Source organism: Neolamprologus brichardi, chromosome 3 (genome assembly GCF_056152115.1).
Source record: "Neolamprologus brichardi isolate AB-2024 chromosome 3, ASM5615211v1, whole genome shotgun sequence".
Lineage (NCBI taxonomy): Eukaryota > Metazoa > Chordata > Actinopteri > Cichliformes > Cichlidae > Neolamprologus > Neolamprologus brichardi.
In genome coordinates, this window is record NC_142106.1 from 13313810 (window position 1) to 13339990 (window position 26181).

Here is a 26181-nt window from a genome sequence, read left to right on the forward strand (position 1 = left end):
AATAAAACTTACTACCCCGTTGGGTAGGAAATAGATATTCTGGAGTCTGTTGTGAATGAGACCAGAACATAACATTCATTTACTACTGTCACAGTACTGGGTCATTAGCAAGAAGAAAGACAGTTTTTCTCACTGAAGTCCGTCTGACCAAAGAGAAATTTGACCGCCAAAGGAAACTGTGGTCAGCATCAGCAGGATTTATATTTGAATGATAAAGAGATCGTTTTGTTTTCAGGATCAGATCCAACCCTGAGCTGTCTTTCTTCTGCTAATCTTACCTACCAGCAGTGTTCCTGCTGCTAACACAGATGAATTTTAAATTATTTAACAACATATTGTCTGGAGTAGATATCGTTCGCTGATTTTCAACTCACTCAATTAATATTATGAATAAACAATCACCAGATTGATGCAGCATAGCAAAGCTACAGCTAGAATACAAACTTTAGCTTGCTTTATGTTTACCTCATTATTTCAACCTTAATAGATACACGTGATAGGAAGAGAAACATTATTGGAGTATTGGACTAGAGTTTCTGATTCTCTAAGAATCTTGATATAAATCTGCCTCCTGAAGTTTGTTTGGACTCTTGTTTTTCTGGTGGAAATGCAGTAATTATCTAACCCTGGAGTCATGAACCTCAGATAAAAACCTTAATGAATCATCAACAAGGTGTAGTTGAACTCTCAGGTCAGTTTCTTGTCAGGTGTCGTAAACACCAGATGTGGAACAGCTGTTGATGACCTGTTGGTCCTCAGGTATCTTCAGGATCAACGAGAGGAAGCGCTGTCACTTTTAAACCAATCAGAGGAGACCATCAGGGAGCGTCATGGTGATGAGAGTGAGAAGCGGCTGATTGTGACGTATGGAGACATGGCCTGGCTGAAATATCACGATGGAGACTTTGCACAGTCACAAAGCTACTGTCAGAGAGTCGAGGACATACTGGTATGTACACCAATCAGATCCAATGTTATGATCACTGCTGTTGAACCTCTGACGCTTCCTTCTCTGTCTGCAGGTGAAGTATCCCACTGGTTCATCAGCAAGTCTCCTTCCAGAGGTGTATGGCGATCAAGCCTGGACCTATTTCAAGGTGTCATGGTCTTCTCTCTCCAAAGCCATCGACTGTTTTCATAAAGCACTTGAGGTACAGCGTCATGACACAGAGTGGAACGCCGGCTACGCCATCGCCCTCTTTTGCAGAGAACAGGTCAGTTTTATGATAAGAATGAAGAGTATTAACTTATATGGATATTCCTCTATAAAGCACCAAATGATGAGAGTAAACCTTAAGGCTCCTTCAGTGTCAGTATGAAGTTTCAATGACTAATTCTTTTATTCAAGCAAATTAAACTGCAGACTAACCAGTTTCTCATCTGCAGTGGGTTTTAGGAAATAAACAGGAAGATGAGGAATCCAAAGCCACCAAACAGCTTCGCTTTGCATTGGAGATCAACCCAAATAATGCTGTTCTGCAGTGCATGCTGGCTGTAGCTGTTGGCATGATGACATTGTATATAATTTGTATTATTTCTTTATCTTGTCAAGATCTATGTCATGATTGTAAATTGTTTAAGCTGTACATTACTTTGTTTGTTTTTTGTGGTCAACGTTTTGGTGCTTTTATTTTGAAAGTCAACGTTTTGGTGCTTTTATTTTGAAAGTCAAGTTCCCTTACAAGTTGCGCTAGTTTCCTCTTTGGATAGAAAGAAGGAAAAACACCTGTAAGCGCGCAGAGAGGATGGTTTTTATTGAAAGACATGTTAAGTGGACTTAAGGAAACCTCAGAAGAACAGTGGCTAATTCCCCTTTTGCAGCATGCAGCCAACGAGGTATTTATTTATTTATCGTGTTGTTGTACAGTGTTTTACTGCTGTGTCTTACGTTGAGTTTTATTTTGTTAATGCTGTATAGTTTTCACGGTGGCTTTGGAGAGACGTCTTCAAATAAACCAGTGACAGAAAACCACTTGCGTCTGCCTGTGCTTCGAGGGAATTATAGTGAAAACTCGGACTGTTCGTCGACGCAAGCGGCCACTAATTGACGATGCGGCAACTTCAAAGCATCAGCGGGCTTGTTACTACATGTCTACAGCGCAGCGGAGCTGACAAGAACTGGCAGATAAGCTGAAAGTACTATATGCATATGGTGATATAACACATGCACAAGTATTAAAGGGCAGTGTTTTAAGGAAAGGTGTTTAAGTTAAGTGGCCTAAGAAGGGACTTTTGCAAACATTGCTGAAGAATACAGTGATTGATAACTACTGTGGTGTGTAGTACATCTTGTTTTGGTGTGTAAGCTAAAACTTTTGAAGATTTTAAGGTAAAAGTGCATTTGGGAAGCAATAAGTGAAGGTTTTGGATGTAAATTCTTGAACTGTTTATTATCAGGTGTATTTTTGTAAGATAACACTTCCATTTGAACTGTGTTATTTTTGTGCCATTTACATATGAGTAAGTGTTAAACATTGAGGCTTGGTTAACCATCTACATTTCTTATTTCTAAGTGGGTTGATTAAGAAGTGCTGTAAAATGTCAGAACCAAGCGAGCCTACAGTTCAGTTTAGTGACAGTGCAGACTTTCAAGATCAGTCTGAAGAAGGTCAAGTGCATGGTGCTGAAGCTCAGCAAGAGGAAGCGCAGCAGCCAAGACGAAGTGAAAGAATCAGAACTCTAACAGAGAAAGGCAAAGAAATGCAAGATGAGAAAATTAAAGCACTCCAGCAAAGGTTTAACTATATATATGACAAATGGAAAACACAAGTTAAATCTGCAAGACAATCCTTATCACAGACAACAGAGACCTTATCTGAGGACTTGCTTAATGACATTATAAGTGATGTCACAGGTGTTTCTGCAGATGTCCAGCGTGTCTATGAAGAGCTACGAAAGATATCTGCTCCAGACCAGGTCACGCGTCGTAGAGTGGATCGGTGTGTAGAGATTTCTACATTTGTTGCAGCCAGAGCCTCAAGTAGGTTGCATGGAAGGTCTCCAGAAAAGGAGGAGCAAGACTGGCCAGAAGCAGGCTCTCTCTTTAATTCAAGCACCTGCAATTCAGGTTCTGTTGCTTCCATTTTGAAAGGCACCTCAGTACTTTCAAGCAGGTCTTCTGCAAGACGACAAGATGCTGCTGCTGATGTTGCTGCAAGTCAGGCTGTTCTTAAAGTGTTACAAGAACAAGAAAAGGAACAGTTAGAAATCGAGCGTCTAGAAGCTGAAGCTAAGAAGAAGATAGTTGAGCAGGAGGCAGCAGCAGTAAAACGTCGGTTAGAAAGAGAGGCAGAAGAGGTAAAACGAAGAATGCAGAGAGAGGAAGAAGAAGCTAAAATTAAGGCCCAATTAGAGGAAGAGCACGTAGCTCTACAAAGGACTCTGGAGGAAAAGCGGAGGAAATTACAGCATCTGGAGGCAATGAAGGATCTCAGTGCAGCAAGGGCGAGAATGCTGGTGTACAACCAAGAGAATGACAAAGAAGAAGAGCAAAAGGAAGTACTGCAACCTGAGATTGTAGTGGATAATAAAGTTTGTGCTCCCACAGGCTCTTTGCCCCAGTGTATGCCTCCTGCGCCACAAGTTGTGACCACTTCTTCAAATGACAGTACTGCAGAACTTGTCAAAGTGCTGGCAGGAGCTTTGAGTGCCAACCGAATTCCAATTCCTGAACCTACAGTATTCAGTGGGGATCCATTGAAATACAGTGACTGGAAAATCTCCTTTGAAACGCTGATTGACCAGAAGAGCATTCAAGACAAGGAGAAAATCTACTACCTTCGCCGGTATGTAAGTGGACAAGCTAAGAAAGCAATCGACGGCTATTTCCTTCTTGGAACTGAATCAGCCTATGCCGCCGCAGTTGAGATTTTGGAGGAAAGATATGGAAACCCATTCACGATTGCAAAGGCATATAGAGACAAGCTTCAGACATGGCCCAAGATAGGCTCCAAGGACAGCTTTGAACTCAGAGAGTTTTCTGACTTTCTCCGTAGTTGTGAAGCCGCCATGGTCCATATTAAGGCACTGGAAATCTTGAATGACTGTAATGAAAACAGAAAAATTTTGTCAAAGTTACCAGATTGGCTAACAGCAAGATGGAATAGACAAGTTATTGAAATAGGAGAAGCGACTAATCAATTTCCCTCCTTCAGCCAATTTGTGAAGTTCTTGACAAGAGAGGTGAAAATTGCTTGCAACCCTCTCACATCGCTGCAGGCACTGAAACAAGATGAAGCTGAAAAAACCAAATCCTCAAGACATTTCAGCCTTGCAGCAAAAACACTGATCACAAGTTCCAGTGAAAAAAATGCTGATACATGTCTTTTCTGCAAAAGGACTGGGCATACATTGCACCAATGCAGGAAATTCAGGGAGAAAGCACTTAATGATAGAATTAAATTCATTCAAATGGAAAAGTTGTGCTTTGGTTGTCTGAAGTACGGTCATCACTCAAAGAGTTGCATCAGTAGGAGTGTTTGTGACAAGTGCCAGAAGCGTCATCCTACTTGTTTGCACGAAGAACGAACCAAAGAGAAGCAAAAACCACCACAGGCCAAGCAAAATCGGAATCATGAAACTTTGAGTGAGGTTCATGAAGAAGTACAACTAGCACAGGATTACGAAATGACCAGAACTGCGACTTCAAATACAGTAATGCTTCATGGAGCTAAAATACAAACAGCTGCAATAGTTCCAGTGTGGCTTTCCTGCACAACACAACCAGCACAAGAAGTCCTTGTGTATGCTTTATTGGATTCGCAGAGTGACACAACATTTGTGTTGAGTGAAGCAGCAGAAACCTTACAGATAAATAGAGAGCAAGTCAAGCTTAAGCTTTCTACCATGACGTCAAGAACTACAGTTGTGAGTTCTCAAAGAGTAAGTAACCTACAAGTCCGTGGCTTTTACTCCAACAAGAGAATCTCCTTACCACCAGTGTACACGCGTGATTTCATCCCAGCTAACAGAACTCACATCCCAACCAATGAAACTGCAGAGGCGTGGCCCCATCTAGTACACTTACAGTCAGAAATTGCACCTCTGCAGGACTGTGAAGTGGGTCTGCTTATCGGATATGACTGTTCACAAGCTCTGCTTCCGAGAGAAGTTGTGTCTGGCAAAGAGAACGAGCCTTATGCACAACGTACAGACCTTGGATGGAGTATTGTTGGTAATGGGAACCCCTGTGTTGATTATGGGGACGCAATCGGAATCAGTCATCGCATAGTAGTGAGACAAGTGATACCAGATGTTGAGTTTTCTGTCAACCTCAAAAGGGTAGTGCATTATGTGAGCCAAACCAAAGTAAAGGAAGTAACTCCTTCAGACATCATAAGGGTCTTGGAATCAGACTTCTCAGAAAGAACTGGAGATGATATTGTGTCTCAAGATGATCTCAAGTTCCTGACAAAGTTGAGAAAAAACATCGTGCAAAATGATACAGGTCACTTTGAAATGCCGCTGCCATTCAAAGAAGACAGGCCTAAATTACCCAACAACAAGATATGTGCCATACATCGCTTGAAGTGCCTGGAAAGGAGACTAAAGAAAGACCAACAGTACTACAGAGACTACGTAAGCTTCATGAATGATATCATTTCATGTGGTGATGCAGAGAAGGTCCCTGATGAAGAAAATGATGAGAAATTGGCTTGGTATATTCCACATCATGGGGTTTATCATCCACAGAAACCAGGGAAAATACGTGTGGTATTTGACTGCTCTGCCAAATTCCAAGAAACATCTCTCAACGACCATCTACTCACTGGTCCAGATTTAACCAACACATTGGTGGGTGTCCTTTGTCGCTTTCGGAAAGGTTCTGTTGCAATCATGTGCGACATTGAGAGAATGTTCCACCAGTTTCATGTCAAAAGGGAAGATCAAGATTATTTGAGATTCCTATGGTGGGAGAATGGCAACTTGGAAACCTCACCATCAGTTTACAGAATGAAGGTTCATTTGTTTGGAGCGGCCTCGTCGCCTGGCTGTGCCAATTTTGGCCTAAAACATCTGGCAACACAAGGACAAGGTCAGTTCAACGAAGAAACTATACATTTCATTCAAAGGAATTTCTACGTAGATGATGGATTGGCAAGTGTTCCGACTGAGAAGGAAGCCATCCAGCTTGTCAAGGAATCACGAGAGCTTTGTAGTATCGGACGATTGAGACTGCATAAGTTTGTTTCCAACAGCGAGAATGTCATGGCAACCATTCCACAAGAAGAGCGTGCCACAATCAAGGATTTGAACATGGCTTTGGACTTACCACATATGGAAAGAGCTCTTGGAGTAGAGTGGTGCATCACGTCTGACTCATTCAAGTTCAGAGTTCAAGTGAAATCCAATCCACTAACAAGAAGAGGTGTGCTCTCTACTGTGGCCTCTATATATGACCCCTTGGGATTCATCGCACCCTTCGTCCTTGTAGGGAAACAAATGCTCCAGCAAATGTGTAAAGAAAGGATTGGCTGGGATGAGGAGCTTCCAGAAATCCTAAAACCTCAGTGGGAGTCCTGGATTAGAGACCTTCCCAACCTGACTAACATGCAAGTCAAAAGATCCTTCTTACCTTCTGATTTTGGTAATGTCAAAAGGTATGAACTTCACCATTTTTCAGATGCCAGTTTCTCAGGATATGGTGTATGTACTTACCTGCGAGCCATCAGTGAATCTGATGAAGTACATTGCTCTTTGGTAATGGGAAAATCCAGAGTTTCCCCAATCAGTGTTACTACGATACCAAGACTGGAACTCACTGCAGCAGTTGTTGCAGCCCGAACCAGCGACATGCTTCGCAGTCAACTGGAAATCCAGGATCTTCAGGAATTCTTCTGGACAGATTCCACTGTTGTTCTTGGCTACATAAACAACGATGCCAGAAGGTTTCAGGTATATGTAGCAAATCGCATACAGAGGATCAAGTCAAGTACAAACCCTGAACAATGGGGTTATGTCGCTTCAGAAGATAATCCAGCTGATCATTCTTCTCGAGGTTTGACTGCAGAGTGGCTTAGGACCTCAAATTGGTTTACCGGCCCAACATTTCTTTGGCAAAAAGAACTTCCTGGCAGACAATGCAAGGTGGGAGAAATCAAGGAGGATGATCCTGAACTCCGCAAGCTGATTGTGTGTAACACAAAGTCAAAGGAAGACAGATCATTGTTGGATAACTTCAAGAAATTCTCTGACTGGTCAAGGTTATCGAGAGCAGTTGCCAGACTGAAACAATACATCAGAATGCACAAAGGTATTCAGCAAAGAACAAGTGATAGCACGAGTCTAGAGGAGAGAAAAGAAGCAGAACTTGTTATTATCAAGTTGGTTCAGGAAGAAGCATTCTCAGATGAGATAAAGAGCTTGGAGCTAAAGACAATAGTTGAAAACAGTCCACTGTGCAAGTTAAATCCTTTCTTGGATGAGGATGGGATCTTAAGAGTGGGAGGACGTTTAAGTCAAGCCACGTTGCACCCTCATGTGAAGCACCCAGCAATTCTGCCAAAAAATAGCCACGTAGCAGCTTTACTAATCAAGCATTTTCATGAAAGAATCCATCATCAAGGACGTGGAATGACAATGAACGAACTGAGAGCAAATGGTTGGTGGATCCTGGGATGCAGCGGTGCAGTTTCATCACATATTTTTAAATGTGTGACCTGCAGGAAGTACAGAAGATCCACTGAAGAGCAAAAAATGGGCGACTTGCCACAAGATAGGACAGAAACAACACCGCCTTTTACTTACGTTGGCATGGACTGCTTTGGTCCAATCTATGTTAAGGAAGGAAGAAAGACTCTCAAAAGATATGGTCTTTTGTTAACCTGTCTATGTTCAAGAGCCATACATATAGAAGTGGTTGATGACATGACAACTGATGCGTTTCTCAATGCTTTAAGGGCATTCATTGCCATAAGAGGAAATGTTCGACAGCTAAGATCCGACCAAGGAACAAATTTTGTTGGTGCTAGGAGAGAGTTCATGGAGTTAATGAAGGGAATAGATCAAGAAAAGGCTAAGGCTCTAGGATGTGAATTTCTCATGAACCCTCCAACAGCAAGCCATATGGGAGGTGTCTGGGAGCGTCAAATAAGGACTATAAGAAGTGTTCTTACCGCTATTCTCGATCAGTCATCACAAAGGCTTGACTGCACCTCCTTAAGAACCTTTCTGTATGAGGTCATGGCTATCATCAACAGCAGACCACTCACGACTGAACATTTGAATGATCCATCAGGCCCTGAACCATTGACTCCAAACCACATCTTAACAATGAAGTCCAAGATCATTCTGCCACCGCCTGGAGAGTTTGTCAAAGAAGATGTTTATCTTAGGAAAAGATGGCGTCGAGTGCAGTGTTTGGCTAATATGTTTTGGACTCGATGGAAGAAAGAATATCTTCTAAATTTACAAGAGCGACAAAAGTGGCGGAAGAACAGAAGGAACATCAAGGTTGACGACATTGTCCTTCTACAAGATGATCTGGCACCACGCAATGAGTGGAAGATGGCTAGAGTCATAGAAGTTTATCCAGGATCAGATAATCGAGTGAGGAGAATAAAGTTGCTCGTCAGTGATACACATGACAAAGGAGGGAGCTACACAGCTAAAACTGTTGTTCTTGAGAGACCTGTTCAAAGAGTGGTTACTCTCTTAGAAGCAGACTAAATGGTTGTTTGCTGAAGTTACCTGACAAAGGGTTGATAACGAGAATTCTTTGGTGATAAGTAGAAATTATTGTTTGCAGAGACTATTTCATTAGGGAAATCCCCCGTAAAGATTTGTGTGATTTGGTGGGAGTGTAGCTGTTGGCATGATGACATTGTATATAATTTGTATTATTTCTTTATCTTGTCAAGATCTATGTCATGATTGTAAATTGTTTAAGCTGTACATTACTTTGTTTGTTTTTTGTGGTCAACGTTTTGGTGCTTTTATTTTGAAAGTCAACGTTTTGGTGCTTTTATTTTGAAAGTCAAGTTCCCTTACAAGTTGCGCTAGTTTCCTCTTTGGATAGAAAGAAGGAAAAACACCTGTAAGCGCGCAGAGAGGATGGTTTTTATTGAAAGACATGTTAAGTGGACTTAAGGAAACCTCAGAAGAACAGTGGCTAATTCCCCTTTTGCAGCATGCAGCCAACGAGGTATTTATTTATTTATCGTGTTGTTGTACAGTGTTTTACTGCTGTGTCTTACGTTGAGTTTTATTTTGTTAATGCTGTATAGTTTTCACGGTGGCTTTGGAGAGACGTCTTCAAATAAACCAGTGACAGAAAACCACTTGCGTCTGCCTGTGCTTCGAGGGAATTATACTGGCCTTGAAGCTGACGGCTTATAAGAAATACGAGGAGGCTGATGGTTTGGTGAATAAAGCACTAGAAAATGATCCCGATAACCCTCATGTCATCCGGCACTCCGGAAATTACTTACATAATCGGGTAAGTCTGCAACCTTATAAATGCTATTTCTTCCTACTGGGTCTTTGGCTTAGTAACAGCAGATCAAAGCAAAAGTGAAGAAATCTGTAGAGACTTCTTGGTTTAATTTTTCATTTTCTTCATAGAAAATATTGTAACAATATTTACAGTATATCAAGGCACCTGCAGTGTTATACTTAGAAATTCATTCAATGTTAACAACCTGGTGACAGTGGGGAGATGAGAACGCCAACAGACTCCAACTCAAGGAGAATGGCTGCCTGACCTGAGGGTAAAGGTACCAGATAATTGAAGTCCAAGATTGTAGTGTGGAAATCTATCTGGAACCGTCCGTTGTGCCATTAGCTTCTGTTTTTACATGTAAAAAACAGAGTAACTGAAGGCACATGACCCAGTACTGTGACAGTAGTAAATGAATGTTATATTCTGGTCTCATTCACAACAGACTCCAGAATATCTATTTCCTACCCAACGGGGTAGTAAGTTTTATTAACAAGTCATGCGACTCCGATTGGTCCTGTGCCATGTACAACAGCAACATACAGCCTAACAATCCTTACTTGTGTGTCACTCTAAAACGTCCGTGCAGCAACACAATCTATTGTGGAACAAACCATCTTGCAAACAATAATTCACATTATTACAATTGTAGCTGTTCTCTCTGGTAGAACAACAAAACAAGCTGTTACCACAGCAGCAGGAGACATGTTGAGTACATTTCAGATTTGTGCTGTAAACACTGTGTGTAGGAATACCTGCCTTTGCTTCAAGAACAGCAAAAATGGAAAATTAAAAGAGAAGTTTGAATCCATGAGTTAAAGGAGCTTGCAAAGAAAAGCGTCTGGACTTCTTTAAGTTGCTTGAAGATGTTTCACCTCTCATCCGAGAAGCTTCTTCAGTTCTAAGGTCAAATGGTGGAGAGTCTCAGGTTTAAACCTAGTGGGAGTTTCCCCCCACAGAGGGACAAAAGGACCCCTGATGATCCTCTAATTGCCTGAGCCAAGGTGTGAAACTGGGTGTGGGTCCCAATCAGCCAGAGTTTCGGGTGAGTTCATTGTGAAACCTGGCCCCACCTTATCATGCGAATTCCTGAGGTCAGATGTTTGTCCCTCTGTGGGGGGAAACTCCCACTAGGTTTATATCTGGGACTCCCCACCATTTGACCTTCGAACTGAAGAAGCTTCTCGGATGAGAGGTGAAACGTCTTCAAGTAACTTAAAGAAGTCCAGACGCTCTTCTTTGCAAGCTCCTTTGACTACGATGACCTGGATGACTGAGAACCTTCACAGACAATCCATGAGTTAATTTTCTAGTACTGGAATCTGCTGCTCCTATTGGCTCTCGGTTGTTGAGTGGGATACGTGAGTGGTCTTGTATAGTCTTTGTTCATTGTAATACACAGTACAAACAGACAGAAAGACCTATGACAAAACTTTACTTTCCAGCAATCACATTACGTTAACATTTAGATTTCTGCACTGCTCAGCCTGATTTTCACTGCACATTGGACCTAGTTACCTTGTCTCTAAATCTCACTCCTTGACACTGCTTTCAGTTTGTTGACTTTCACACCTGGTTCTTTGAGGTGTGCTGCTTGCATTTGTAAGATTTTGCTGTGAACAGACAACATGCAGTGAAAGGAGCCCCCCACGCAGGTGAAGCAAGCCTTCCTTAAGACAGTGCCGGAAATTAATCGTACCCACTCAAAAAAAATTAGACTTTGGGCACAATTTAGATATTTTCACTTACGGGTATACTCACTTTTGTTTCCAACGGTTTAAACATTAATGTCTGTGTGTTGAGTTATTTAGAGTGGAAATCAAATTTATGTCGTTATTAGAGGTGGGACTCGATTAAGAAAATTAATATAATTAATTTGAGGCTTTGTAATTAATTAATTGTGATTAATCGCATTTAATCGCACAAGAAAACACATCTTATTCAACCTTGCTTTTCCTTCTAGTTAACATCTCACTTGTGATTTTACATTATGTACTTTAGTGCTTATTTTAGTTCTTTGTTTTATATGTATCTGCTGCTTCTATGCATCAGTGACAGCGATCTGTTTGTATGCCTAGTACTTGCTTTGGTCCTATTTCTATTTACCTCTTTTTTATTCTCTTATGTTTACTTGTTAAGCACATTGGTATACCCCTGGTTTTTAGGTTTGCTTTATAAATAAAGTTCATTATTATTATAAGAAAATTTGCCCCAAAGTGCAACAGTATTTTTTAATTTATAGGGTTTTAGTGAGCGATCAAATCAAATAATAGACATGGACATAAATATTGTGAACTCAAACTCTTAATAAATAAAGCATTTAAACTACATTTCAGTTCAAAACAGAGAAGCAAAAATAATACCCCTGGCCAAAATTGGTCAGACTTAAAAATAAAGTGCTATTTTAAGAACTTTAAGCACATTTTCAAAAATGGTATTGTCTTTAAATAATAATAAAATAAATTCAACATATTTATGATATCATCTTCTTAAAAAATAAGGCAGAAACATAGAAGGCAGAAATCCAAGAAGGCCTATGACTCAATGCCCCACACCTGGATCCTGGAATGCCTGGAACTATACAAGATCAATAGGACCCTGAGAGCTTTTATCAGGAACTCAATGGGAATGTGCCAAACAACACTAGAGGCCAACCTCAAGCCTATAAAACAAGTCACCATCAAGTGCTAGATCTACCAAGGAGATGCTCTGTCCCCACTGCTGTTTGGCATAGGCCTGAACCCCCTCAGTGAGATCATTGACTACTGAATTGAGCAATTGTCAGTCACCTCCTGTACATGGATGGCATCAAGCTGTATGCCAAGAGTGAACGAGACATTAAATTAACTGATCCACACTACCAGGATATACTGCAATGACATCGGGATGTCATTCGGGTTGGAGAAGTGTGTTCAGATGATAAAACGAGGGAAGATAGTCTGAACTGAAGGGATTGAACTACCAGAAGGCAACATTGCAGACATAGAGGACAGCTACAAGTACCTGGGGATCCCGCAGGCGAATGGGAACCACCAAGAGACCACTAGGAAAGCTGCAACCACCCAGTACCTGCAGAGGGTCAGGCAAGTCCTGAGGAGTCAGCTGAACGGTAAGAACAAGGTCTGGGCTATCAACACCTACAGTCTGCCTGTGATCAGGTACCCTGCTGGCATAATAAGTTGGCCAAATATGGAGATAGAAGCCACTGACATCAAGACAAGGAAGCTCCTGAACATGCATGAAGGGTTTCACTCCAAGTCCAGCACCCTGAGGCTGTACGCTAAGCGGAAGGAAGGAGGCCGGGAACTGGTGAGTGTCAGCACCACAGTCCAGGATGAGACAACGAACATCTATGAAAACATTGAGAAGATGGCCCCAACTGACCACGTGCTCAGTGAATACCTCGGGCATGTGGGTTTTTTTGGTATGGTGAATGTGTTCAAGGTAGATACACGTAATTAATGCCAGGTGTTGTCGTTTGGAAGGAAGCAAACAGTTTGTGATCGCTACGCTGTCACATTAAATGGCTTTGGAATAACAATTCTAAAAAACAAGATAGGTACGGCTGGAGTTATTGAACTGTAGCAAGTTTCACAAGTTCATTCACCCCGCCAACAGACACCTCAGTGGCTTCAAGCGTGGGCGTAGCCTCTCTCTCTACATATATTTGTATCTGATTAGTGTTTTTAAATGTGTTCCAGAATCGACTGAATGAGGCTATTGTTGTGCTTAAGCGAGGCCTGAGAAGGGGCGATCAATTACCTTCCTTCAACTACCAGCTGGCTCTCTGCTACAAGCAGAAGAAAATTGCTGAACAGCGCCGCAGGCCCTTCAGCAACATAGGTACACAGAAATATACTGCATGTTATCCTTTAATCAACACAACTCAAATCATCCTTTAATGCTCCACAGAAGAGGTGCGTAAGTGGAGGCGTATTTGTATCAGTCACCTTGAAGAATCTGTGAAGAGGAAGAGACCTTTTGTCCGGGCGTGGGCTGATCTTGCACTGCTGTATGCAGAGGAAGGGGATATGAGCAGGTACCCGTCTAAACAAAGCTGCAGGGCTTCCTTCTTTCTTTCCTCTGGCTGTAAATTCCTCATCATCTCGTTGTTTCTCAGGGCTGAGGAGGCTTTCCAGCACTTGGAGAAGCTCTTGGAGGAGTTACCAGAGTTGAAGGAGAAAAGAGATTGTCAGATTATCCATCAGTACTACGGTGACTTTCATCATTATCACACAAAAAACGAGGCTCAAGCCATCGCTCACTATACCAAGGTAAGTTTCTAGGTGCCAGACTCTGATTGGTCCTCACTGACAAAAAAGTGACGGTGACAGGTAGCTGATTCATCAGAGGGCAAATTACACCAAAGTGAGGCAGCTGCATGTACAGTGTTAGACATGCAGCTGCCTCTTAATGTTCCACGGTTCAACTAAGGATGGACGGATCTAAAATACAGTATTGGTATCAGTGTGATCCTGACCTAAATTACTGGACCGGATATTGGGTAGAAATTAAAAATGTAACCCAATCCATCAAATATCACAAAACCTGCGACATGGCGTAACCCAGGTGGTCACCTTACCACGTTGGAGAAGTATGTGTCATGTGATGCACGATCTGATATCGTCGTGTTGGTGTTGTTCCCAGATCATCATACTAAAGGTTGTTCCAGGATCAACATTGCAAGTGACCAATCAGAATGTTGTGATGTCATACTTTTGCGACTTCGGGAAAAACCGGCGTAAAACAAAAAACTGTACTTAAGCTGCGAGAAACCGCCTTTGTCCGCCGATCAACGGACCCTAACCCTAACCCTTTAATAAACGCTAAGCAGAATTGATATTGTCCTTGCAACATTGGAATTTCATAAATGCACGATTGGGTTGGTGCGCAAAAGAATAACATCACAATAATGTGATTGGTCACTTGCAATGTTGAACCTGGAACAACATTTTCATGATGATCTGGGAACAACACCAACACGAGGATATCAGATCATCCGTCATGTGATAGAGCGGCTGTTGTGTACAAGACCTGTCGGTGGTCTGGAGTCACTTCACACTGAAAGCATTTGGAGCCTCGTTACGTGCTGACAAACCAGCATTTCATCTCCAAGCAAGCTATCCTAGAAAAGTAAAGCAAGTATGTAAGTTCATCTCTGAATGTTTGTAAAGCATTCCTACGTTTAGCTTAACAACCGATATATGAAGCTGGGGACATCTGTTGTTGCTAATTCTGACCGTACAATGGACTCGAGTTTTAGTTTGAAAAGAACTGTGTTGCAGGCTAAACAGTTCGAAAAAAACAAAACACCAAAATATAATGAAAAAACTTTTTTTCATACGTGTGTTAAGTTTTGTATAGAAATGACACAAAAGTCAATCTCAGGTTAAATGTGACAGAAACTAGTTACACTGACATCCATCTTGATAAAAGATGGATGTAAGGAAGGATGGATGTGTATTTATGTTCAGCTTTAAGTATAAAAGGGTTCATTCTACAACCTGTTTTTTTTTTGAGCTCTTGAATTATTTTGCGCTGATATTGCACTTCTTTTTTTCAGAACCAAAGAGTTGTTGAAATCTACATAAAATTGCATTTTAAATTACTTTTCAATATTACTTTAAATACTTTAAAGTTCTGCTAAAAGTTTAAGTAAAAAGATCAGTATTGCTGAACTGAAGTATTTTGGGTGCAGTGTTTTTTGCATCCAATAGAATAGCTTTGGTGTTTTGGCTTTTTAAACTTGAGTAGGAACTTGTGCAAATATTTAAAAAACAACTTTCTTGATTTTAAAATAGACAATATCGGATTCATATCGGTTTCAGCAGATTTTCAAATTTATATTGGTATCGGACATAAAAAAGAGGTATTATGCCATCTCTAGTTTCAACCCAAGAAGAACAATGAAAGAAGAAACACTAACAGGCCTTGTTTGGAGGGTGGAGGTGTCGGGGCAGTAATGTGAAACATTTCACCGCTCACATCTACCACATGACCTTAGTATGGATGGATTCATCTTAATGATAGTTTTCTGCTGTTTTCTCTCTGCAGGGGCTGCTGATACCACTGAAAAAATATGAGTGGAGACAGTGTGCTCAGGTGAGCACTAGAGACATAAAGGCTTGATTTAAATGTTTTGTTCAATACCACCTACTTGTGCACCTGAGGACTGTTTTCACTGTTTTCAACTTCAACTTGAAAACTACTGGTGACTGTCAGTGGTTCTGTCTTTTACTTTTACTAGGTCATGTGAGGAGATGTGGCATCCATCACACTTTGGATGGCACACCTCTCATTTCTAAAAATCCTTTAAAACGTTTTTTCAACAACAAAAAAAAAGCATAAAGGCCATAATGTTTTCTCCCACTGAAAACGTTACATCCAGATGAACAGAATCTACTTATTTGGAACATAAATTAATCTTTCATTGTTCCTCTATTTGTTCCTGCAGAAACTGAAGCAGATCGCTAAGAAACGTCTGTCAAGGAATCCAGGTGATGGTGAAGCTCTCGCTCTGCTGGGTCAGGTGGCCAGAGCTGAGGGCGACAGGAAGGAAGCTGCTTTGTTTTATGAAGAAGCTCTGAACTGTGACAAGGATAATGAAGAGTATCTGTCTGCTCTGTGTGAGCTGCGCCTGGAGCTGCAGGGATCATCTGATTAATCACCATCACTGCAAAAACTGGCTATAACTAACTCTTACAATCTTATATCGAGCCAAAAATAATTTCTTATCTTGTTTTGAGAGTGATACACTCAGAGAGAGCGGGATGCAATTAATCTTTTACAATATGTATTCTTAGTTAGTTCATCTTCTTTTGCAGTTTCATGTGATCAGTGCTCAAATAAAGGTTGTTGTATATGTGCTTTAATTCATGTAGTGTAAAGGCTTTGTCTTGGTTTAATATAAGAAAATCCCTCAATAACATTCTTGCTCAGTTGCTCTTGTTTTAAGATATTTTCCCTTAAAGTGAGAAAGAAGTAGAGACATTTTGAGTTTATTTGACATAATAAAGTACTTGGATCAAGTGTTTCAACACTCATTTCAATTGATTTCTCACTTCATTAAATGCAAGAGGTTGGAAGTAATGATGTACAAATACTTAGTGTCACAGTGTTTATGCATATTAAACAGTGATGTGTGTACTTCACTGTACTTAAAAAAATGGCAGTAATCTGTATTTTCCCATGGTGCAGCTTTGATATGTTTATATGATCACAGAACAAATTTCTGGGGGTTTTGGATGATGTGTGGAGCAGTAAAGTTGTGGATTCTCCTGTGATTTTACAAATTTAACCTGTCAGTATAACAGACAGTGAGTTGTCTGTATGAACCTTATAACTGATGTTAGATTTAAATAATTTAAAATAAAGTTTATGATAGCTAAAACATGATCAGCTGGTGCTCATTGAGTGTGCTGTTAGAGGCGGGTTGAACTTCTCCAACACTTCTACTTCAGACTTTGTTGTTTTTCTGCTCTTCGGTTTGAGCTGAACCACTTTGACCCTGTTGCTGTGTCCATGTATCATCTGGATACATTTCTAGTTGGCACAGATTTCCATTCAAAGTCCTGACTGACAAACTTTTATCTGTGCCTGGTTTTTAAACGGAGGAAAAGTGTTCCTGGTTGTTCCTACTTTCACTGTCAGCATGACTCCTTCACTTTCAGTCAGCGGTTAGCCACTTTCAGTGGAATGTGGAAAACACAGATAAGACAGGAAAGACAATAAAATGGAAGAAATTAAATATGGAGTGAAACATTTGTGGTTCTGTTACAGCAAACAAAGAATTTCCTCTTTAAGAAGACTTAACGTGTTATGAAGAGAATCAAGGTGAACTCCATAAAATGCAGCTGCTGACTGTTTACTGACCAACAGGAACAGTGCCTCACTTCACTTGTGCTTGCCATCATCTCTATACGCATTAAAAGATAATGCATATGTAATTTTTTATTTTTGGTTATATGTCTTGGAGAAAAATTGTCAAGTGTTGCACAGTTTTTAAGCGAACAGTATTTAAAAAACAAGAACGACATGTTCTGATATCACAGGTTTATGACTGGAGACATCAGAGGGTAAAAACAGCTGCTGATAATTTACTGTCAAAGTTCAAGAGTGGTGGTTGTCACATAAGAAAACAAACCTTTATGATAAAAAAGAAAGTTAGGAAAACTCAAATTAAAGTTTAAGTGAATAAATTTATAGACAACACTTTCTTTTTATATTCTAAACATGTTTTTTTTTCTGTAGAACATAAATAATGTTGATTAATTTATGAGAATAAGAAAATAAAATGTCGAGCTTTCAACTACAGCCAGGAGGTGGCAGCACATCTTTTATCCTCACCTTTCTACTACATGCACCACTGCTCTTATCTCAGTCTACAAGGACGATTGATTATAGTGTAGAGGACAGAGTGTGTACAGTGACACACAGTCATAAAGATAAATGGAACGACTAGTAAGTAAAGATATTAGGCTTAAAAACACAGAGAAACCTGCAACACATCGTTATTGTGTTATTGTACACAAACAGGAATCCATATACAACACTGAACACAAGCAAGAACAAAACAAACACAAAAACTAACAAAAAACACGTCAGGAATGAAAAAACAAACAAAATGAAGCAAACCAGACTTGGCAGTTAGAAGTGCTCTGGTGAGTTCAGGCGACCTCTAGAGGAAGGAGGGGGAACCACATCTCAAATGTATTTGTTTTATTTGGATGAGGAAGGTCAAATAACCACAAAATTACTGAGACTTTTACTTTTCACTCACAGCTGTAAAGTAACTCTACACAATGCTCCTCTTTCTCTTTTTGTTTTTCTGTGCTGATGTCATTATACACTAACAAAACTATGGCTACACATCATACTCGTACTTGTATTCAGAAGTTTTATTTTTCTCTCTGTGTCACTCTTCAGACACGGTGAAAACTAAAGAACACAAAAGTTAGCAACGTGTGGACATGTTAGTGTCAGTGTCAGGCCACAGCAATGGTTTCTCCTCAAGCAGCATTAACCTCGCCCCCTGGGTGGACATTGAGAGGTCGTGCTGAACCCGCTGCTCTCTGGCAGAAAGCACCATGCCCCCTCGTTGTCATGGCACAGTGGCCCGTGGAAATGGGATGGACTCAAGTGCAGTTTCAAACCCGGAGGCCAGAGGTGCGGTGTAACGAAAAGAGTCTTTATTCACAATGCTCAGAGGCTAACAGAAAGGAACATAAACTAGACGTCTGAGGCGAGAGAAAATACTATGACTATAACTATGACTAGATGGCAGGGATAACTGGGTGCAGGGACTGGGCAGGGGAAACTGTGGCTGGCCAGGGCAAAGCTTGCAGGTGGGTGCTGCGTGCAATGCAGGGAGGCAGGCAGGAGAGACTGGCAGTTCCAAAAAAGGGAGAGATTACCGGCGGCTGCAAACTTGTATCCAGGAGAGCTTGGTAGGTGGGTTTCAGATGTAAAGTTGGCAGATAATCTGGCGAAGACCAGTTGAGTGAGCAGGTCATAAATACTGCCGGTATGATTGCCATCAGGTGAGGAACAACAACGACTCCACCCAGTGGGGAGGAGCCGATGCTGTGGAAAACCACCCAGACCATGAAACTCCTGGGTTCTAAAAGCACTCAGAACAGCACGCAGCAACACTACATATGAGTGGGCAGAGGGAGGTATAGGGTATAGGTTCTCTGCTCACCATTGGGGGTGGGGGACCGGGAGAAGGAGTTGGCTGTCGAGGTCTGGGATGCTGGGCCTCCCTGCTACTGCAGGACAGGAGGAAACCTGCTTGTCTCCATCGCAGGGCAAAAGGCACCATCTCCTGGGTCTGGGGCAGATTGCCCCTGTGGGGGTGATGGTTCCTGGCCTGGGGGTATAGAGTATGTTTTGGGAGTGTTAGTGTGTGTACAGTGTTTATTTGTGTTTGTCTCCATGCTGAGCAAGTGTAACTGCATATGAGTGCATGAGGATGGGTGTGATGGCATCAGCCACACATGGGTAAAATCAGTCCATACCCCCGCCATGCCTCCACTGCTGTCCCGAATGACTGGCAGTTCAGACAGGTGATACGTTGTGATCTAACCCTCCTCCATAGAGCTTTGTGGTGTTGGTGTACCAGGTTGTGATACAGACACACAGAATAACATCAATAGAAGTGACTATATCAAACCACCTCAGCTGCTGCAGAAAGACGAGCTGCTGTTGTTTCTGTGATCACATCTATGTGTAAATTTGAGGAGTGGACAAGCGTTAATTTACATTTAAACACTATAACTAAATTACTTGTCAAATCAGTACCTCAGATATGAGTAAAGGGCCTGTTCTTCTACCTCACTTGACTTTCACATGTGGATGCAAAGTTTCTGCTCTCTTGTTACTTGTGTACACTTTCTCCGTGTTTCCTGTTTAATTGAGTCTCTGATTCAGGATTCTGTGAGATGAGATCACAGCAAACAAGTATAAATTAAGCTGTTTGGGATTCAGAAGTTTTTATTGGTTATTATAAGTTCTAATGATTTTTTGAAAAAAGAAAAATGCGAGAAATAGAAAGTAAAACATTAAGTTTTGTTTTTATAAGAACGAAGTTCGTGTGTGTGTGTGTGTGTGTGTGTTTGTTTGTTTGTGTGTGTGCAGGGGGTGCTTTCAGTTGGGAAAATATTTGTGATTGTAACTGAAGATAATTTAATTACTTATAATGAAGATTTAATGATGATTTAATAATGTAATCCACCTGAACCACACAATGTACACAATGCATGTGTGTATCTGAAGGAATAATAAGAAGTTGTAATCTAACACACACGTGTGTCGTGAGGGTAGATTTCCATTCATGGGGGAATCTGCTGCATTTGTTCGTGTGACTGGAATGCAGTTCAACCATTTCTTAGAAACCCTTGAGAGTTCATGATGTTTCATAACAAAACATGTTGGCAATGACTGACTTGTAGTTTGGTTGTCCTGTTTAGATCTAATCTCTCCTTTCACTGCATCTCTCCTCCTCTCTATATAAATGTATGAGCTTCATTTGTCAGAGCAGATATAGAACAAAAGCTTGTTCCTGGATTAATATACAGGAGCTGAAGCCGGGCAAGCTGTTACTGTGGGAGTGTTTAGGTGAAATTCAAATAATTCAAATAATCGCTGCGTTACACACACGTGCTCTAATGCAGTGTCTGCTTTCATTCACATCCTGCAGGGAGTTTCTACACTGTTGCTCAGTTTATGTTGGAACAACTAGAACATATACAGGCCAATTACTGCCCTTGTTGAGTTCATTCACTTCTCTATCGTCTCTACAAAGGAAAAGTTTCATTTAGTAAATGGATAAGAAATGGAAATCCAGTCTTCATAATAACACAGCTGCCGTGCAAACAGACTCACATTCAAACTGCTGTCACTTTGTTTCTGAATGACACGAATAAAATGCTGCATTTGTGTTGGTGTTTGTGTTTTATTCTCAGTCATTACAAAACTACATCATTTGGCTGATAACACTTTAAACAAAGTTGGTGATAACAAGCAGCTGAACCAGCGCTGAGGTTTCAGCATGACGCTGGGTTTATTTAGACGCACTGCCAACCATTATTGTTCTCAGAAAAATGTCTAACTGCATAAGTAATTAAACAATTAAACCATGCTAGGTATGGTTCCTATGCACAAATTTTCATGTATTTATTTATTTCAGGTTCAACATTGAAATCAGGTGAAACAGTATCAAAGGTTAAAATGCTTTAATAAGTCATAAATCATGGAGGAAACCTCAGAATAGGAGAAAACAAACAAGCCCGTGAACAACTGTACTCTGATCCACTCATATGCTTCATAAGCAGGTGTGATGCAGCAGTGTCATGAAGGTTTATTTATTTTTCATGTTTGAATGTTGAGTCATCTCTTGCTGAATCACTGAATTTGTAGTATTATTAATTCATATTTGGGATACAGGAGTCATTATAAGTCTGAAAAAGGCTCTAAGAGAGAAAAATAAAGCTGTAATGTAGAGGCTAAGCCTGGGTTTGAAGTCAGCGAGGTGTTTGATGGGCTGACGCGATGTTATTGTTGTGAATGAAAGTTGTTGTATGGGGAAAGTCCAGCCATACTGATCTTATGAGCTCAAGCATTTATTGCTTACCATGATTTCCATGTCACAGTTCATCATCCAATATAAATCAATACAGCATAGCCGTCACAAACAGGACCAACAACAGCCTGATTTAATGTTCCTGCCTTAAATACAATTATTTACAAAGAAAACAAGAAGGAAAGTCACACATAAGTTGATAAAGAAAGGACGAAAATGGAGAAAGTAAGTTTCGTTTTACAAGAAATGGGGGAGGGTTGGGCTCCGCCTACTCTGTAGCAGTTTGTCAGAATTGATTCACTTTTTTTTCAGTTCACAAAAGAAAAAATGAGTAAACAAGTGAGCTCATAACAAACGAAAAAGCTGGAAGTCCAAGGTCAGATTTAAACACTAGGAGACGTTTCTTATAAACAGGACTAACAGGTGATGTCATTATGGTTATTTACCTAGTTATCATTGAACTCTGCTAACTGGAGCACTCATGTAGGCCACAACTAAACTTGATGAGGCAGATTTACTCACCCTGATGTTGTCAACAAACTTCAAAACTATATCTAGTCAGCCTGATGAGGAAACAGTACACATACGTCAATGAACATTCAAATAAGACTGGTTGACTCACAGCCCTGATCCCACATTTAGTTTTTTAAACCATTTTACTGAGTTACTGAGTTGCTGCTTGTAAAACAAATTACAGGTTCAAACTGACAACACAAACCATTGTTAAAACTGATCTGACCACTTTTTAACATCCACACTTTTCCTTCAGGCAGTTAAATGTTCTTTGGATTCTTAAAGACTTGAATCACGAGCTTGTTTTAAAACAAAAAAAGAATAAAACATTACACTTGCATGTATGTCTGTTGTGTCTTAAAACTGCTTCCTCAAACTTAACAGTGGGTTTAATGAACCTGAACACAAACCACAGCACAGGCTTGTTAGGAGTTGTGCAGGTTACATTTTAATTGTATTTTCTCTGTATCATGATTAAAGGTCATATTCAGGTTTATTAGCAGCTTTGAATGGACAGAATCATCCTGTGATGTAAAGTTCATGTAGGCTACACGTCTAACCTGCACGAGATCTCAAATATATTATTAATAAACAATTTATTCTCACCAGATAATTATAATATGACAGTCTAAAAAAGTTCTATTCATTGTATTGAGAAAATTTTTGTCCTTGCCATTGTTGAGCAAGTTTGACTAGTGTGATCACTGATGCTGTTCCAGGTAGATAATTAAACCGTGTGGGCCCAGCTGTCACTTTGTAGTGTGCACACTGAGTACGATCCTCTTTCTCCGTAGAAATCTAGACACTTAGCATGTGAGACATTAGTGTGATATCACAAGACCAGAAAAACATGAAAACACAGACAGTTTGTTGGGGCTGAGCTGAAATAAAAATTTAGATCAAAAGATCTTTACTTTTTTTAAAGAACATGAACGATTTAAAAAGTTTCAACACCTGGACATTGTTAATAACACACATGACACACTGAGAATTAACTTTGACATCATTTATTTCCTCATTATTTGAGCATTTGTGATCAATTACAGAATATAAAACATTATGATCTTTTCTGATCTGCTTCTGGCAGCTGAGAATCCCTGAAAATGTGTCGTGGTCTGTTTGTATTCTGCTCTTATAATTACTGAGAATTATGTGTAATAATGTATCAATACAATAAAGAAACAGAAACAAACTAATGAGAACATTTAATAACAATGAACGTCTAATTTTACTGATCACAGTGTTACCTCTGTGATGAAGAGGCACCTGTCAGACTAGTTGATCTGTTTTCTATAAAAACAATGACAGTAAATAGATTCATTTGTTGGACATTTTGTAATGAGGCAAATAAACAGGTTATAAAGCATGAGGTAGATTAAATAGTACTGCAGTAATCTGAAAGCTCAACTGTCAGATTTTAGTTGTGAAACATTTCATTACCTTATCATATAAATATAGCTTAAGACCAGCTTTTGTTCAGTACAAAGAGGAGGTGAAAAATTGTTTCAGGTTTAAAAGAAAAGTCACACCAAAAGCTGACAGACCAGGGTCTCCTGGCCTCCTCAGCTGTCAGGTAGGTGATGAGTGTTTTCTTCCGGGTCATTTCTGTCATTGTGTTCATCAGCAGGAGATTCAGAACTCAGAAATCTCTCAGACATTTCAATCTGTGGTTCAGTGGTGGGGCAATATGAGTCCTGGCTACGTTGTTTATATTTTCTGTAGATCAAATAACCAACAAAGGCGCCACCAGCAAGAAGAAGGAAAATAACAACTGGAAGACCAACTTTCAGTCCAAAAGATCCATTCTCCTTCCCTCCATCCTCCTTCTCTTCATCCTTCTCTCCTCCAGCCTCCTTCCCTCCATCCTCTGTGTGTCCTCCTGTCTGACCTGCAGGTGAGAAACAGGTGTGAGGTGTCAGCTGTCAGGTAGGTGATGAGTGAAGAACAGAACAGAATCCATTTCCTCTTCAAACTGCTGTCAGACATTATCTACTGCACTCTGATCACATCACTCAGACCAGCTGCTTTCTACAAAGTCTCATCAACAACATCTTTAGAAACAAACATCAACAACCAGGAAGCAGCTTCACCTCTGATCACACACACACTCAACTCTACTCACTCACCTGGAGGATCAACAACACTCAGGTAGATGATGCTGATGGGAGGAGTCTTCAGATTAGCTCTCTTCCTGCGGTTTGCTTTTCTCTGGGCAACACGACACTTGTATGTTCCAGTGTCATTAGTCGTCACATCCTTCAGAATCAAAGACACGTCTCCATCCTTCATCTGTCTGTCCTGCAGATCCACCCGGTTCTTAAAAGATGGATGTTGACCATCTGGAAGAAAGTGACCGTCCCGGTACAAAAGGACATATTCTTCCTTCAGATCATCTCTGCTCCACTCCACCACTATGATGGGGATGTTGTTGTCTCGAGCTCGACACGGCAGAGTGACGTTCTGTCCAGCTGTGATGTTTTTCTGGTCTGAAAGAGAGAAAGTGACACAAAGCAGAGAGGTTAAAGGGATCAAAGTACAATCACTAACTTCTGGAGCTTTGAAATCACACTCATAGAAACATTTAGGTTCAAAACTAAAGTGACCACTTTGCTTTTTTTTTTTGGGGTGAAACCCCCCCCCCCCCCCCCCCCACTTGTTCACATTTTTACTAAATAGTAGTTGGTAAGTAAACTAGAAGTAACTACAACACAAATATCACAAAATAAAAGTGTTGTAAACATAGCACAGTCAAACTCCTGCTTTAACAAATAAAGGATTCGCTGTAGTTCCTAGCACCTCTCTGCTTTGCTGTCACCCTGGGAGATAACTACATCAGTCAGATATGTGCAAGGTCTGCTGGGTAATGTAGTTCCAATAAGCTATAGGGCCTTTGCTACACAACAAACATAATAACTGTTCGATGGCACAAATCTACTGCAGCCAAATATGGATAAGACTGAGGTAGTTGTCATTGGCTGCTTAGATGTTTGAGTTTATGTGTGGTTGCTTCTCTGTTTTGTGAAATGTTTTGCTTTTGAACAACGACGTCGTTAATAATGATATTATTAATAATGATATTATTAATAATATTGTTAACATCATCAACAACAGCAATCATGATAATAGTAATGATAATAATAATAAAAACTATTTATTTTAAAAAGGTAGCCCTAGAAGTATGTATACAGTTACGACCACATTTCATCATCACTGGTTAAACACGCAAAGTGCTCCATTTACATGAGCCTGAACATTTGCTCAGTTTACCGTTATGGACGGACGCCTGCAGTACTCCGACAAACAGCAGAGCCCAGAGCAGATCCATCATACTTTCTCTGCCTCGATAAACCATCAAAGATCTGTGTATCGCGGAGAGTGGTAATCCGTGTTGTCTGCAAAGCCAAACTTGTCCTTAATGTAGACAACTCACAAACCACTGTTTACAAACTAAACGGGCCTCATGTGATATATGTAGCTTTGATCAGGAGCAATTGGATTGGCCCATTGTTTTCACTTATAGGGACTCCCCATCTGTCGTGAGCAGTTAGAGACTGCCCACATCAGACTCTATGATGTCACACTCTTTGTCACATATGCCTAAACCACCGGTCGGTCGAGTTTCCTGTTGTTCCTCTGTGAGCAGCCACGGAGAAGAGGGAAGTTGAAGTGAAGTAACACAGAGCAGTGAAGAGAAACTGAGTCTTAGTTTCTCATCCACTGCAGCTGCTGCCTCAGCTTTTCCTAAACATTGATCTATGAAGTTGTTGTTTTGTTATTTGCTGATTGTCTTTAGATGACACAGTAGGTCAGTAGCTACCTGTGACTGTCAGGTCAGCTAAACTCACAGCAGAGCTCAGTTGAAGGTTCAACGTTCAGGTTTACCAGCTTTAACCAGCCGTCCCTGTTTGCCTCACATGAGCTGAGAAGCTAACACTGTGATCTAAGCAGGTCAAAATAAAAGGAAAACAGTGACAATGAAAACAATTTAAACCTCACCATTAATCCATCGTCCGTGGAGGGACGCAGTTGTTCCACTGTCTCCTTTAGCTCCATTTAAAGGTCTTCAGTATATTTCAAATATATCTGATAACTTAAATATAATCTCCAAATCTAAAGGTATGAAAAAGCACTGAGGGTGCTTATTGAGCCACTG

At 40.6% G+C, this 26181-nt stretch overlaps 2 protein-coding genes across 2 annotated transcripts in view; one reads left to right on the forward strand and one right to left on the reverse strand.

Moving 5' to 3' along the window:
* The window catches only part of LOC118454892 (CXADR-like membrane protein), a 48099-nt gene extending 22746 nt beyond the window's left edge, over nt 1-25353 (reverse strand). Inside the window, exons 1-2 of the mRNA XM_087838134.1 lie at nt 25296-25353; nt 24155-24514 (exon numbers count right to left, since the gene is read on the reverse strand). Of these exons, the coding sequence (XP_087694260.1) occupies nt 24155-24514; nt 25296-25353 (418 nt within the window). The remainder of the gene's footprint in view (nt 1-24154; nt 24515-25295) is intronic.
* On the forward strand, nt 760-16650 carry LOC102798758 (interferon-induced protein with tetratricopeptide repeats 5-like). The gene is made up of 9 exons (XM_087838891.1): nt 760-949; nt 1023-1214; nt 1387-1500; nt 9323-9436; nt 13138-13279; nt 13349-13475; nt 13557-13710; nt 15491-15538; nt 15891-16650. Exons 1-9 carry the CDS (start codon nt 875-877, stop codon nt 16098-16100), a joined length of 1176 nt encoding a protein of 391 aa, XP_087695017.1. The 5' UTR covers nt 760-874; the 3' UTR covers nt 16101-16650.
* Nucleotides 25354-26181: the final 828 nt, after the last annotated feature.

Bases quoted from the DNA above. Each gene is read 5' to 3' on its own strand.
- LOC102798758 (XM_087838891.1), top strand. From the start codon at position 875: ATGGCCTGGCTGAAATATCACGATGGAGACTTTGCACAGTCACAAAGC. The intron at 1,215-1,386 runs GTCAGTTTTATG...TCTCATCTGCAG, and splicing joins CCCTCTTTTGCAGAGAACAG to TGGGTTTTAGGAAATAAACA. The intron at 13,711-15,490 runs GTAAGTTTCTAG...TTCTCTCTGCAG, and splicing joins CCATCGCTCACTATACCAAG to GGGCTGCTGATACCACTGAA.